The sequence below is a fragment of the Lacerta agilis genome, chromosome 2, assembly GCF_009819535.1.
Source record: "Lacerta agilis isolate rLacAgi1 chromosome 2, rLacAgi1.pri, whole genome shotgun sequence".
NCBI classification, from domain to species: domain Eukaryota; kingdom Metazoa; phylum Chordata; class Lepidosauria; order Squamata; family Lacertidae; genus Lacerta; species Lacerta agilis.
The window spans coordinates 37,383,843-37,395,948 of NC_046313.1; the positions used below are offsets into that span (position 1 = coordinate 37,383,843).

The 12,106-nt window shown below is 42.6% G+C and overlaps 1 protein-coding gene across 11 annotated transcripts in view; it reads left to right on the forward strand.

Annotated features, from left to right (window-relative positions):
- The window catches only part of ARHGAP44 (Rho GTPase activating protein 44), an 88,765-nt gene that overhangs the window by 55,047 nt on the left and 21,612 nt on the right, over window positions 1-12,106 (forward strand). For all 11 annotated transcript variants that reach the window (XM_033139549.1, XM_033139550.1, XM_033139551.1 and 8 more), the window contains 8 exons: window positions 442-553; window positions 2,322-2,398; window positions 7,197-7,314; window positions 7,721-7,789; window positions 7,938-8,019; window positions 9,068-9,195; window positions 9,397-9,508; window positions 10,427-10,508. In XM_033139549.1, coding sequence (XP_032995440.1) covers window positions 442-553; window positions 2,322-2,398; window positions 7,197-7,314; window positions 7,721-7,789; window positions 7,938-8,019; window positions 9,068-9,195; window positions 9,397-9,508; window positions 10,427-10,508 — 780 coding nt within the window. The remainder of the gene's footprint in view (window positions 1-441; window positions 554-2,321; window positions 2,399-7,196; window positions 7,315-7,720; window positions 7,790-7,937; window positions 8,020-9,067; window positions 9,196-9,396; window positions 9,509-10,426; window positions 10,509-12,106) is intronic.

Here is a 12,106-nt window from a genome sequence, read left to right on the forward strand (position 1 = left end):
ACCAACCTTTTTCAGGTCTTATTTTATGTGCTTTAAACATTTAGACTCCTTTTCACATAAAATAGCAAGGCGGTTTATATCATAAATCAATATAAAAGACAATAAAAAGATACTAAGTGTTGCCTCTGCCATGGCACCTTCACAGGATGCAGCAATAAGTTGTCATTTCACACCAGTCTGTTTTATTACGAATAAACCAAAGTATGTTAATGGAATGACACAGAACCATTTTGTGCCTCAGATTATACAGAAGCCTCTTGGCCTGCTGCCTTACAGAGCCCGGCATGATTAGTGCTTAAGATCCAGTGTCTGCCACACATCATCTGTTTCAGGCCTATGACCATCTCTGTACCTCTCTCTGTCTGTCTCTGTTATTCGCCTTTCCATCTCTGTTGCTTGCTGTACCACTTCAGTGCAATTGTTTGTGTTCATGCCCTGCAGGAAGATGCTGAAGTTATGTGGGGAAGCAGAGGACAAGCTTTCTCAAGAACTCATCCACTTTGAGCTGGAAGTTGAACGGGATGTGATTGAGCCGCTCTTTGTATTGGCTGAGGTGAGAAATAACACAAGCGGTGGCAGTTAATAGCTGTAGTGAGCACTGTTTTGGGTTGTTCTGATGTGTTGGTATAAGTGGTATGACCTTTAACGTGGGGGGGGGGTGGACGGACTTGTGGCACACCAGGCATTATGCACTTTTAAGTCCCTTCAGCCCCTGCCAGCATGGCCAGTGATCAGGGATTATGGGAGTTCAAGCCCAGAGGATTCAAGAAGGATAAGAACCACATCTGCAATGACGGACTTCTGGTATTTGGCCCATTGGAAATTGGGTGCAGGCAGAGAGCAGGACAGTACCAGCTCCACAAGTTCCCATTAGGTGAGAAGACTGAGCAACTAGTAAAGCTCATAGGCAGGTAGAAAGACTTGAGTTTGGCTCTGTGAGAAAAACTCAAGCTATGTGTTCATTAGGCAGCAAGGCTGGGAGGGGTTGTGAAGCAGGAACAGGGTTATGCAGGGCCAGGAAGTAAGGCAAGTGTAAAAGAGTGGCAACTCTGGGAGCCAAGAACAAAATTTTCTTCAGGTTTTAAAGTGTGTGTGTGTGTGTGTGTTTTGCAAGGAATATTTAAAAATCTTGTCAGATTTTGAATGCTGCCCTCTAGGTAAATGTATCCCAGCCTACTTTGAATTAACTGAAGGGATTTCTTTTTAAAAAAAAGCATTGTGAACTTTCTCCTCACAGTGTGGCCTTTGAATCCTGGTATTTTACACCAAAACATGATAGCCACTTTAAGTTGCTCCATGTGGTCAGCCTTTCTGTTTGTCTTTTGCTGCTCCCTATATTGTCAGAGGAGGGATGTGGGTGGCGCTGTGGTCTAAACCACAGAGCCTAGGGCTTGCCGATCAGAAGGTTGGCAGTTCGAATCTCCGCAACGGGGTGAGCTCCCGTTGCTCGGTCCCTGCTCCTGCCAACCTACCAGTTCGAAAGCACGTCAAAGTGCAAGTAGATAAATAGGTACCGCTCTGGCAGGAAGGTAAACAGCGTTTCCGTGCACTGCTCTGGTTCGCCAGAAGCTGCTTAGTCATGCTGACCACATGACCCGGAAGCTGTACGCCGGCTCCCTTGGCCAGTAATGCAAGATGAGCACCACAACCCCAGAGTCGTCCGAGACTGGACCTAACAGTCAGGGGTCCCTTTACCCTTTACCTATATTGTCAGAGGAGGGGTGTGTGTGTTCTTGTTTTGCCATTACAAGTTCATACGCACAAGACCAAACAAGGAAATGCTCACTTTGCAGAAATGAAGCTAGGCTATTTTTTAGTGAGAGGTTGAATGTATTCCAGAGGTGCTCCGTGTTCTTGTGGGTCTACTTTCAAATCAGGCATTTTGGAGCTGAGGGAATAGTAGATACATGCGCCACTGGCTAATTAGGTGTTCTCTGGGATAGAGACACCACAGTCATCACCTTCATTTTTTTCCTTTCCTCCTGTCATATTTCTTTAAAGTGGATGGGCTAAAAAGTACTTTTTTCAGATCTAGATTGAGATAGTAGCCAAGCACTGCTGCTTGTTTCTTTTCCAATTTTCTGCTTTTAACGCCAGCCAGAGAGCATTGACAGCAAGTTGTTCTGGGGGCAGTATGTGGCCTCTTGTCATCTGGGAATTGTCCATCAGTGGTACATGCCTCCAGCTGCTGGTGTTGACTCTTGACTTTGAATCAGATGCAAAATCCCGAGAATTCACTTTGACCTTGCTTGGATTCAGTGACAGGAATGTTTATTGCAATTCTCTGCAGAAAATACCCATGTTACTATCATTTATTTTAGGTAGAAATCCCCAATATCCAAAAACAGAGGAAACACTTAGCGAAATTAGTTCTGGACATGGATTCGTCAAGGACAAGGTAAGAGGCATGTTAGCTTTTTGTCTGCCCATTCTTAAAGTACCATGTCCCTTGCTTCATGTTAAAAATTCGTGCATTTTTTAAAAATAAATAAATAAATGCTATTGTTATAATGTACGTAACAATAATAAAAAGCCATATCAAGTTCCACTGGGTTAAGCAGCAAATCAGATAAATGCACTAGTTTTGTTCATTCAATTTATGTTTTGCTTTCTATGAATGAAGGTGTCTCAAAGCAACTTTAAATCATAAAAATGCTATACGTTTCAAAGGAATTATTTCAATAAGCACTAAAAAGTTCATCCGCCAATTATAAAATCATCAAAATATTATTTCCCATCCAGCAACAAGACAAACACCAAGATAAAATAAAAACAGGCACTGTTATCAGAGCACAAATTAATGCCCAAACGCCTGGGAGAATAAGAACATCTGCCTGGCACTGAAAATATGGCAGACGTTGATGCCTGGCAAATTTACTTGGGGGGAGCATTCCACAAATGGGGGCTACCTCCAGAAAGGCCCATTTTCTTGTTTCCATCCTCCGAACTTCTTTTGGAAGGGTCACATAGAGAAGAGATTAAATAGGCTCATACAGGGGAAGCTGCTACTGCTAGCCTTTGGACTACCAGTGAAAACAGCCTTCAGAATTTTAAAAATCTGTCCCTGATGGATTTACTGCTAGAATGACATATCTTGTGTCTTGTGCTATTTGCCCATCAGGCTTCTTGCACTGCCCTCAGTCTTGCCTGCCCAGCAGCAACACTACGCAAAGAGGCCGTGTTTCTGTTTCCCCTTTGGTAAAAGAAGGCTTCCCGGAAGATGGGAGAAGAGCAGTCTGAGATACTGTCAGCTCTTTTCACTCATATAGTTGGAGTCAGTGAGGGCTTTGGAAATTCCCCCAGTTGTTTGGTCCTGTGTACTCCTCAGTCTGTCAGATCCAGCTGAAATGTTGTCCTACAGAATTCCCATGCCTCCAGATCTTTTTCTGTCAGAGGATCCAAAAGAGAAGGCAGCGCAGGAGGATTTCAGTCTCCGACAATGGTCTAGTATTAAATTTCTGTCAGTGTCATTCAGCGAGGAGTCTGCATTTACTCAGACTCTGCTGTTGGTGAGAGAGAGAAGGGATTACCACAACATGTCTTATTAGCTGATCGTGCCCAAGGAAGAGCTCTCTTTCCTGCCTCTTCAGCTGTGTGTGAAGCTGGTGGCTGAGACTCTCCCTCACTGGGGCAAACAGATAACCTGAAATCCAAATCATGTCACTATCACTATGCCCCCAAGTCAGCCTAAACAGCAAGCTGGTATTTCCTGATCATGTCTGGAAAAAATGTAAATTGTGTTTATTTCCTTCTCGGCGCTCCTCGAAAGCAAGCTATTTTTACCTTGCGCAAGCTGAACTCATTCCCTGGAGGTGCCATTGATATGTTGCCACAAAACTGGAGAAATCATGAGGTCTGCAGACAGTTGAACTGGTATTTGTGTGAAGTGACGGGGAAAAAAATCTCACCACAGCCACCACCAGGCTTGTTTTGTTTTGATTATTACATTTATGTCCTACCTCTTCAAGAAGCTGCAGGTGGTTTATATGATTCTCCACCTCCTCCTCCTCCTTCCCCCCTCTTTTATCCTCAGAACAACCCTGTGAGATAGGTTAGGCTGAGAGACTGTGACTGGCCTAAGATCATCTCGTGAGTGGGGAATTGAAACCCTGGTCTCCAGGTCCTAGTCTAACCACTCTACACCACATTGCCTCTGTTCCTCCCATCACCAATAGAACATGCACTTCTTCATGCATCTGCTGAAGAGAAGCTCATGTTGCAGTAAATAAGCTCAACTTTAAGATACAGCAAGATTCTTGGTCTTCTCAGGCAAATTGGTAGGAAACCAGGGGAGCCCCCTGAACTGCCTTTTGCCCATGAGATAGTGAGATGTTGCTGCTGGTCCTATGTCATAGTGTGATCATGGAATGAAGCCTCTTGGGTGTTGCAGCAAAGGGGAACAAGATTAGAAGGGACGAATATGCAGAGTTGGCTCAATTGACAAATACACTAAGGGGAAATACAAAACAACTATTTGTACAAAAATGGGATATGTTCAAGAAATATTTACAAAAAGATAATAATGATGTGATTTCCATGGCAGCACTTGAATGACTCTTGTATAAATTATATATTATTATATAAGGATATATGGTGCGAAATGTTATAAGAAAGTACTAGAAACTATAGTAAGAATAAAGTAAGAAATTTAAGTACATTCAACGCTGTAAATGTAAAGTACTTCGGGAAAGGACAGGGAGTCGGCATTTATATCTATATGATTTAGTTTAGTGGAATTTAGATTTGTGAATTTATTACTTTAATATATCTTTGTCTGGTTTGATTAATATAAGTATAAACTAATATCTAATGGTGTAAATATTCAAAGTTGTACATGTATTAAAGACTGTGTGTATGGATTTAATTTAATAAATAAAAAGTATTTTAAAAAATTAATAGAAGGGACGAATTTACACATGTGAATGTCAGAGGGAGGGAGAGGCAGTGTTCTAGATTCCATAGTGACAGGAGACTATTTTCTCTGTGCTGTAAAGGGGGAAAAAACAACAACATTGGATATAAAGATGAATGGCTTCTGAGAGATTTGTGTTCTCCCAATGTTGGGAGAGCCTGATGTGGATGGCACTCACCCTCTCACTTTAATTCCACTAAGATTATGAATGTGGTCCACCCTTAAACACATAACTTCTGTGTCAACATTTCAGCACTGCAAGAACTGACAGCGTCTGGCCCTCAAGCGGGGGGGGGGGGGTAATGATTTGAGAGGAGCCAGACGGCACTTCTGCTTTCCCTTCAAATTAGGTTTGCTGATCTTTGGGAATAATCTTCTTATTTGAAACTGGTTATAAACAGCTGGTTACTGTGACTAGAAGTATTGAGTTAACTGAGGATTAAAAAAAAAAAAAAACCCTCCCTGATCTCAAGTGGAGCACAACTTCCCACTGCTGGCCACAGATATCTGCCTTAATCCTACATGAGACAGAATGTGCTGCTGCTGAATACAGGCTGCTCGTCCATGTCATGGATTTTGGGGTGTCTGCCAGTTCACCTGGGAAACCTACTGATGGCTACCAGCCATGATGGCTGTATTCTTCTGCCACAGTTGGAGGTAGCAATGCTTCTGAATATCAGTTTCTGGAAACCGCAAGAGGGGAGAGCGCTCTTGTGCTCATGCTCTCTTTGTTGGTTTCCCACAGCAACTGTGAGAACATGATGCAGGACTAGAAGGGCCATTGGCCTGTTCTAGCAGGTTCTACTTATGTTCATTCATGGCTTTCAAGGATGGGCCCTAAGATTTTCATTAGGCCAATCTGTGTTTAGAAATAGCTGCACACCTGGTGTAAAAAAAAAAAAAGGTTATTTATGTATGCCACTACTGCGGCCCATGTTTTGTTAGCACAAAAATAGAAAACGAGTGAGGTCCCAACCAAAGAAGAATGGCAACTTAAGTTGACAGAATATGCGCAGCTTGCAGACTTAACCTGTAGAGTAAGAGAACAAGAAGAACACGCGTTTAGAGAAGATTGGAAAATGTTTATTGAATGTTTATGGGAAATAACTGTGTACAGCTGAAAAAGCTGGCAGCATTAAGATAAATTCAACAGTATGAATATGTTTTGATGGATGTAATAATGGAATTCTGAATGGTATAGTTTTTGTAAAATATGCAGGGATTTGTGATATGCAAAATGAACCCATGGGAAGAGAAGAAGGGAAGTCATTGACATCTTAAGGATGTAAAAATGAGTACTTTAAATTGCAAAACAGAAAATTTAATTATATATATATATATATTATATATAATTAGAATTAGTATGGATTGAAATAGCTGCACAATTATTTAGGCCCAGTTCTTGTGGCATGGAAGTTGCTTCAGGGGACCACCTTTGCCTGAGCTGTCAGGGTAACGTGAGAGGATAATTTTAAAATCTTGGGCAGGCACTTTTATTGTACTGTTTTTAACACTGCTCTAAAAAAAAAAAAAAAACCTTCTTATTTAGGCAGGCTGTGGTTTAGAGAATAAGACAGCTTGGGCCGTAACATTTTGGTTAGAAGAAAGTGGGGAGTTGGAACCGCTCCAGTGGCTTCATTGCTGTAGGAATGGCCCACTAGGCAGCTGATCATCCTCAGATTGGAGCCAAGCTTAGTCTGACAGAGGCAGTTCCGTTCTGAGCTGGCCAGTGAGGTCAATCAGTGGAACATCTCTGTCTATCCTCAGCACAGGACTTTGCTGCATGCTGCATGTTTTTTAAAATGTTATCTTCTTCAACAAAGCAGTATCCTATTAAGTTCCATCACAGGCAGATGGCAGTAAAGATAAGGACGCAAGTAGCAGATTTTTAGGCTCCCTAATGGTGTTTATTGCATTTAGGAGGTTTCCATCTTAAGGGCAAATTACTCCATAGATTATTGCATCCCTTGAGTATCCCTTGCATTTTGGCGTTTCCCAGGTCATTCTTTCCAAGGGATTGTTATTGTTGCTTCTTCTGATAAGAGAAGCAGTTGTTTAGTGGATATATATGCGAATTTACAAATGGTGATTGAGGGAGAGCCTAAAGACAACCTGAGGAAAGGGTGGGAATTAGAATGGATTGAAAGGTTGTGTTGCCTTCAAGCTGATTGTGCGCCTGCAGGCTCTTGCACTGGTGACTGCCCTTGCTAAAAGTTCTGCTCCACCTACAAGTAGGAGTCCTCCTCATCTGTTGCTAATGTCATTTAACTTCTTTCTCCGGCAGGTGGCAGCAGTCAGCCAAATCTTCAGGTTTGTCAAGCAACTTGCAGCCTTCGGGTGCCAAAGCGGATGCTCTCAGGGAAGAGATGGAGGAGGCAGCAAACAGAGTGGAGATTTGCAGGGTATCTATCTATCTATCTATCTATCTATCTAATCTATCATTTCTTTCTTTATCTCTCTCCTGGTGAAGCATCATTTGTGCCATCTGGAATGTGGCTCAGGTGATGGCTCCAAAAGCCACTGTTCTTAGCCCATTGAAGCCTAGTATTGTTGGTGCTTGGGGAGGGAAGAGTATTTAAAACTGCAATTTTCAGCCATTTGCCTCAGTTTGATAAATAGAACTTTGGCCAAGAGGTAGATCAATGTGTGAATTGTCATCCAATTAACATTCTTACCATAAGGTGTGTTTTAGATTTTATCTGAATTTCTGGAAAGGAAATGCATTTCGCAGCACTCCAGCTGTTGCAGTGAGTTTGACTTGGCCATTTTGCATCCGTGTAACTCTTGCCATTTCTGTGCTTCCCGCAGGATCAGCTCTCAGCTGACATGTACAACTTTGTGGCCAAAGAGATAGACTATGCAAACTATTTTCAGACGGTAAGTAGCAGGAAACTTGGCTTTTCATGAGGGGGTGGGGGTGGGGCACTCATGCACCTCTCCTTCCCCATCTCCCTTTGGAAAACCATAATGCTTTCCAGGGCATGAGTTTTCTTACCAGCTGCCTCTTGTTTCATCTTTCTCCCAGTTAATAGAAGTGCAAGCAGAGTACCACAGGAAGTCATTAGCACTTTTGCAGAATGTGTTGCCTCAGATCAAAGCACAGCAGGGTAAGTGTGATACAGCGTCTCTTACATTACCATTTGTCACATATTACATGAGAGACGTTCAGTGCTGCTCTCTGAGGCAACGTGACTTCCATACCAAGCATCAAAAGTCAAGGTGATTCTACCCATCAATCCAGAGCCCCCAGCCTGCTAACGGTTGCCTTTGTGGTAGATGAGACAGTGTGCCAGCTTAGTAGTCACAGAATGAGGTAGGTGTGTGGATTACAGCCAGCCAGAATACTAAAGATAAGAATGCCAATGGTATATGGATATATCATTCCTAGAATCGTTGCCAGCACCTTACTCGAATAAAAATGTTAGGACTCGTTGAGCCTACTCTTGAGCTCACAAAAACTATGAGGAATCAACAATGTTAGCACTATAGGATGTTATCAGGATTAAGGCTCTTTTCTGGATGTGTTTTGTTCAGTTTGCTAACCACTCTTCGTCAGTGAAATCCTAGGATACTATACCAAAATATATTTGAAACCTTAGCCAATACTTTAAACTGACCAAATCTCCTGGAAGAAGATGTTCCATAGGTTGGCTGTGACTGCAGAGGAGGGGCCTAAGTCACTGGTGTTTGTTTGTTTTTTTGTAAGCATCCAAACCTTGAATTGTGCCCAGTAGCTTCTTTGCAGTCAGTGCAGCCTGTGTAGAATCAGTGTTATATTTTTCCAGCTGGATAATACCCCTCAGCGCTCCAGTGTCTGTCTTCCGCACTAGCTGTGGGTTCCACACCATCTTCAAAGGCAGCCCCATGTAGACCACATTGCAGTAGCCCTGAGGAAAGTGGAAGTCTAGGTTCTCAACTGTGTTGGCATGCCCCTATGGGTCTGTGGATTCCTCACTTTAATCAGGCAAGGGGCCAGAAGGCATTGAGCACAATCCCATGTGCGCAGAGGGTAATCTTCCAGTCTCAAGGCACATGACATTAGGGACAGCTCTGCAAACAAGCCAGGGGTGTGTAGAAGTCCGGCTACTGCATGTTACCAAGAGGATGAGTTGTGGGTACATCATGATTGCTTCTTATTTGGACTGCCTTCCACAGAAGCTTGGATTGAAAAGCCCTCCTTTGGGAAACCCCTGGAGGAGCACCTAGCTGTCAGTGGCCGGGAGATTGCTTTCCCCATCGAGGCGTGTGTCACTATGCTCCTGGAGTGTGGCATGCAGGAGGAGGTCTGTATCGGGCAACTGATGCCCCTTCATACTAAGGCCTGGGAGTGCTTACCACCACCACCCCCATTCCCATCCCTAGCCCCAATGCTGTGTTGCCCACACTACCTTCCTTGGGATTTGCAAGCTGAACAGACATGTCATTATCACCTCCCCCCCGCCCCACAAAAACACACACTTTTATTTCACATCTTCTGTTTGCAGGGCCTATTCCGGGTGGCCCCTTCAGCCTCTAAACTAAAGAAGCTTAAGGCAGCTCTTGACTGCTGTGTTGTGGATGTTCAGGAGTACTCAGCCGACCCCCATGCCATTGCAGGTAAGAGCTGCTCTTGTCTTAGCATACCGGACTGGTGTTGTAGTGAATACTGTTAGCTTGAACAAATGGAAGAAGGTTGCTTTCAGTGGCAAACATAGACAATTAATCAATTATACACACAACCCACTAAGCATCCTTATCAAACCAAACACAGAATTGTAACTTGAGTCTGTGATTACAGTTCACACACAAACATACACACACCAAACAAACCCTCAAACACACCAAAACTAATATTAATAGTTTTTAAAACTATATTATATTTAAAGCTATAGGTGTATAATTAAAACAAAATCGAAAATTCTTTCTAGTAGCACCTTAGAGACCAACTGAGTTTGTTCCTGGTATGAGCTTTCGTGTGCATGCACACTTCTTCAGGTGTATAATTACTGCAGTTTTTAAACTCTTTTCAAATACAGAAATAACATTTGGAATAAAATGTGAAAAGCAGAGAAAATATTGTTTTCTCCCCCCCCCCTTTAAAACACAGCTGTAGTTGTGAATCTCCTACAGTTCAAGGCAGTCCCTCCTCCCACTAATATGGATACAGAGAGTCATCCAGCCATATGAACATGCCTTGCTACTTATTTTAAGAGCATGTGTACACACCACTCTTTATCACATGCTGAGATGAGTAGCAAAAAACCTCCTGCCACATTTACTTTAATACAAATGACCAAGTGGTAGAAAACTCTACCATGTTGTAAGATGGTCGTCTATGTTAGTTCTTGTGTCCAGAAAGGGAAATATTGATCTCAGCATTTTTGCTCCTGTCAAAGGAGTTAAGAGTTGGTTCGTCGACTTCAGCTGTGGCCCCAAACCAAAGAAAGTTCAATGAGGAAAAAAATTCCCTCCAAATTAGGATGAGGCTTTCTGTTTTGGTAACGCATGTTCTGTGTTTCTATGTCTCTTGCACAGGGGCACTGAAGTCCTATCTTCGGGAATTGCCAGAACCACTCATGACATTTGAACTCTATGAAGAATGGATCCAAGCCTCAAAGTGAGTTCTTCACCGTTGCTGACCTTGAGCCCTGGTATAAAAATAGAATATCAAACAAGGTTGAAATTCTGGGCGCTTACTTCAGAATAAGTCCCATTGAATTCATTGAAAATTGCTTCCAAGTAAACATGCAGAGGATCAGGCTGAAACTTGTACCTTACCAGCTTCACTCAAAATTATTGTTTGTATATTTTCCCTGACAGGACTCAAGGTGGCTTACAGATAAAAACAAGAACTGCTCAAAACACAGAAAAATCAGTCATTAAAACATAATCAAACATGGATAGAATTACAACTATGTACATATATAGAATCTGTTTTAAAACTTACCATTGGTTACAATAAAAAACAGCACGGCACCAGCCCTTTAATTAAAAGCAGTCAGTTCCCAAGAGCCTGTTCAAACAAGAAAGTCTTCATCTGCTGACAGAAGGACAGCAAGGAGAGAGCCAGTCTAGCTTCTCTAGGGAGGGAATTCCAAAGTCTGGGAGTCCACAATATTTGCCATGCAGAACCAGGAACTTCATGGGACTGATCAAAACCATTTGGTGTAATTTACTGTGGGAAATTCCAACCCCCAACCCCAAAATTGAACATATTCTAATTATTTCTCCAAGAGCCTCTGCCTCTCAGACATGTATGTCATTATCATTTATTAAGTGTGCATGCACACGAAAGCTCATACCAAGAACAAACTTAGTTGGTCTCTAAGGTGCTACTGGAATGAATTTTTTATTTTGTTTTGTTTTGACTATGGCAAACCAACACAGCTACCTACCTGTAACTGAATTGTTTCCGTCCGTCACTTATTTATTAGTCATTTTTCAGGGCCACACCCTCACACATTCAGGGCTTCGTTCAATATGCAGATATATTCAAATTCAGGGCCCATTGGTGAAATGTAAATGAGTCCCAAGCAACAAATGTCTGCTATGCACAGAAAGGAGGAGACTATTCTCTGACGTATGTCAAAGCTGTATTTCCAGTTCCCCACCTTAGTTTTCCAAGGAATTCCTCTGCTTCCCACACCAAGTCCAGAAAACATTAGTTGCACCTAAGTAACGATGTGAGCAATCAGTTAGTGTTTCAGCAGGACTCAAATTTAACTAATTTCCTTTGGATCCTGGGTCCAGTTCTCAAGCGCTTGTTGTTGTGTCCCAAGTATTCCAGCAGATTCAAACGAATTACCCTTTTCTTTAATTGGTTTTGCTTCAAATGAATTGCCTCAGCTTGCCCTCTTGAGACTGAGAAATGACATCTCTGCTGCAAGGAAGGGATTTTTCCTCAAAATTTGCCTCAGCTATAGTCTGGCCTAAAGCTTCCCTAATGAGATTGGGAATCAAGACGTTATTCCAGCCCTCATCGCCTGACGTAAGAAAAGTGAGCCAAGACTGTCCCTGATCTTACTAGGCATTTAAAGTGGCTACACTTTTCAAAGGTCTGCTTTAAACATTTACATAAATCTGATGCTGAAGTGCGATCTGGGGCTTGTCACTTCAGGATAAGTGATGGTGCAAGTAGGCCCCACCGCAACTGTTGCTTCCAGTACATGACACGGAGCAGAAGTCACACTCCCAGAGAGGTGGAATGTGAAGCAC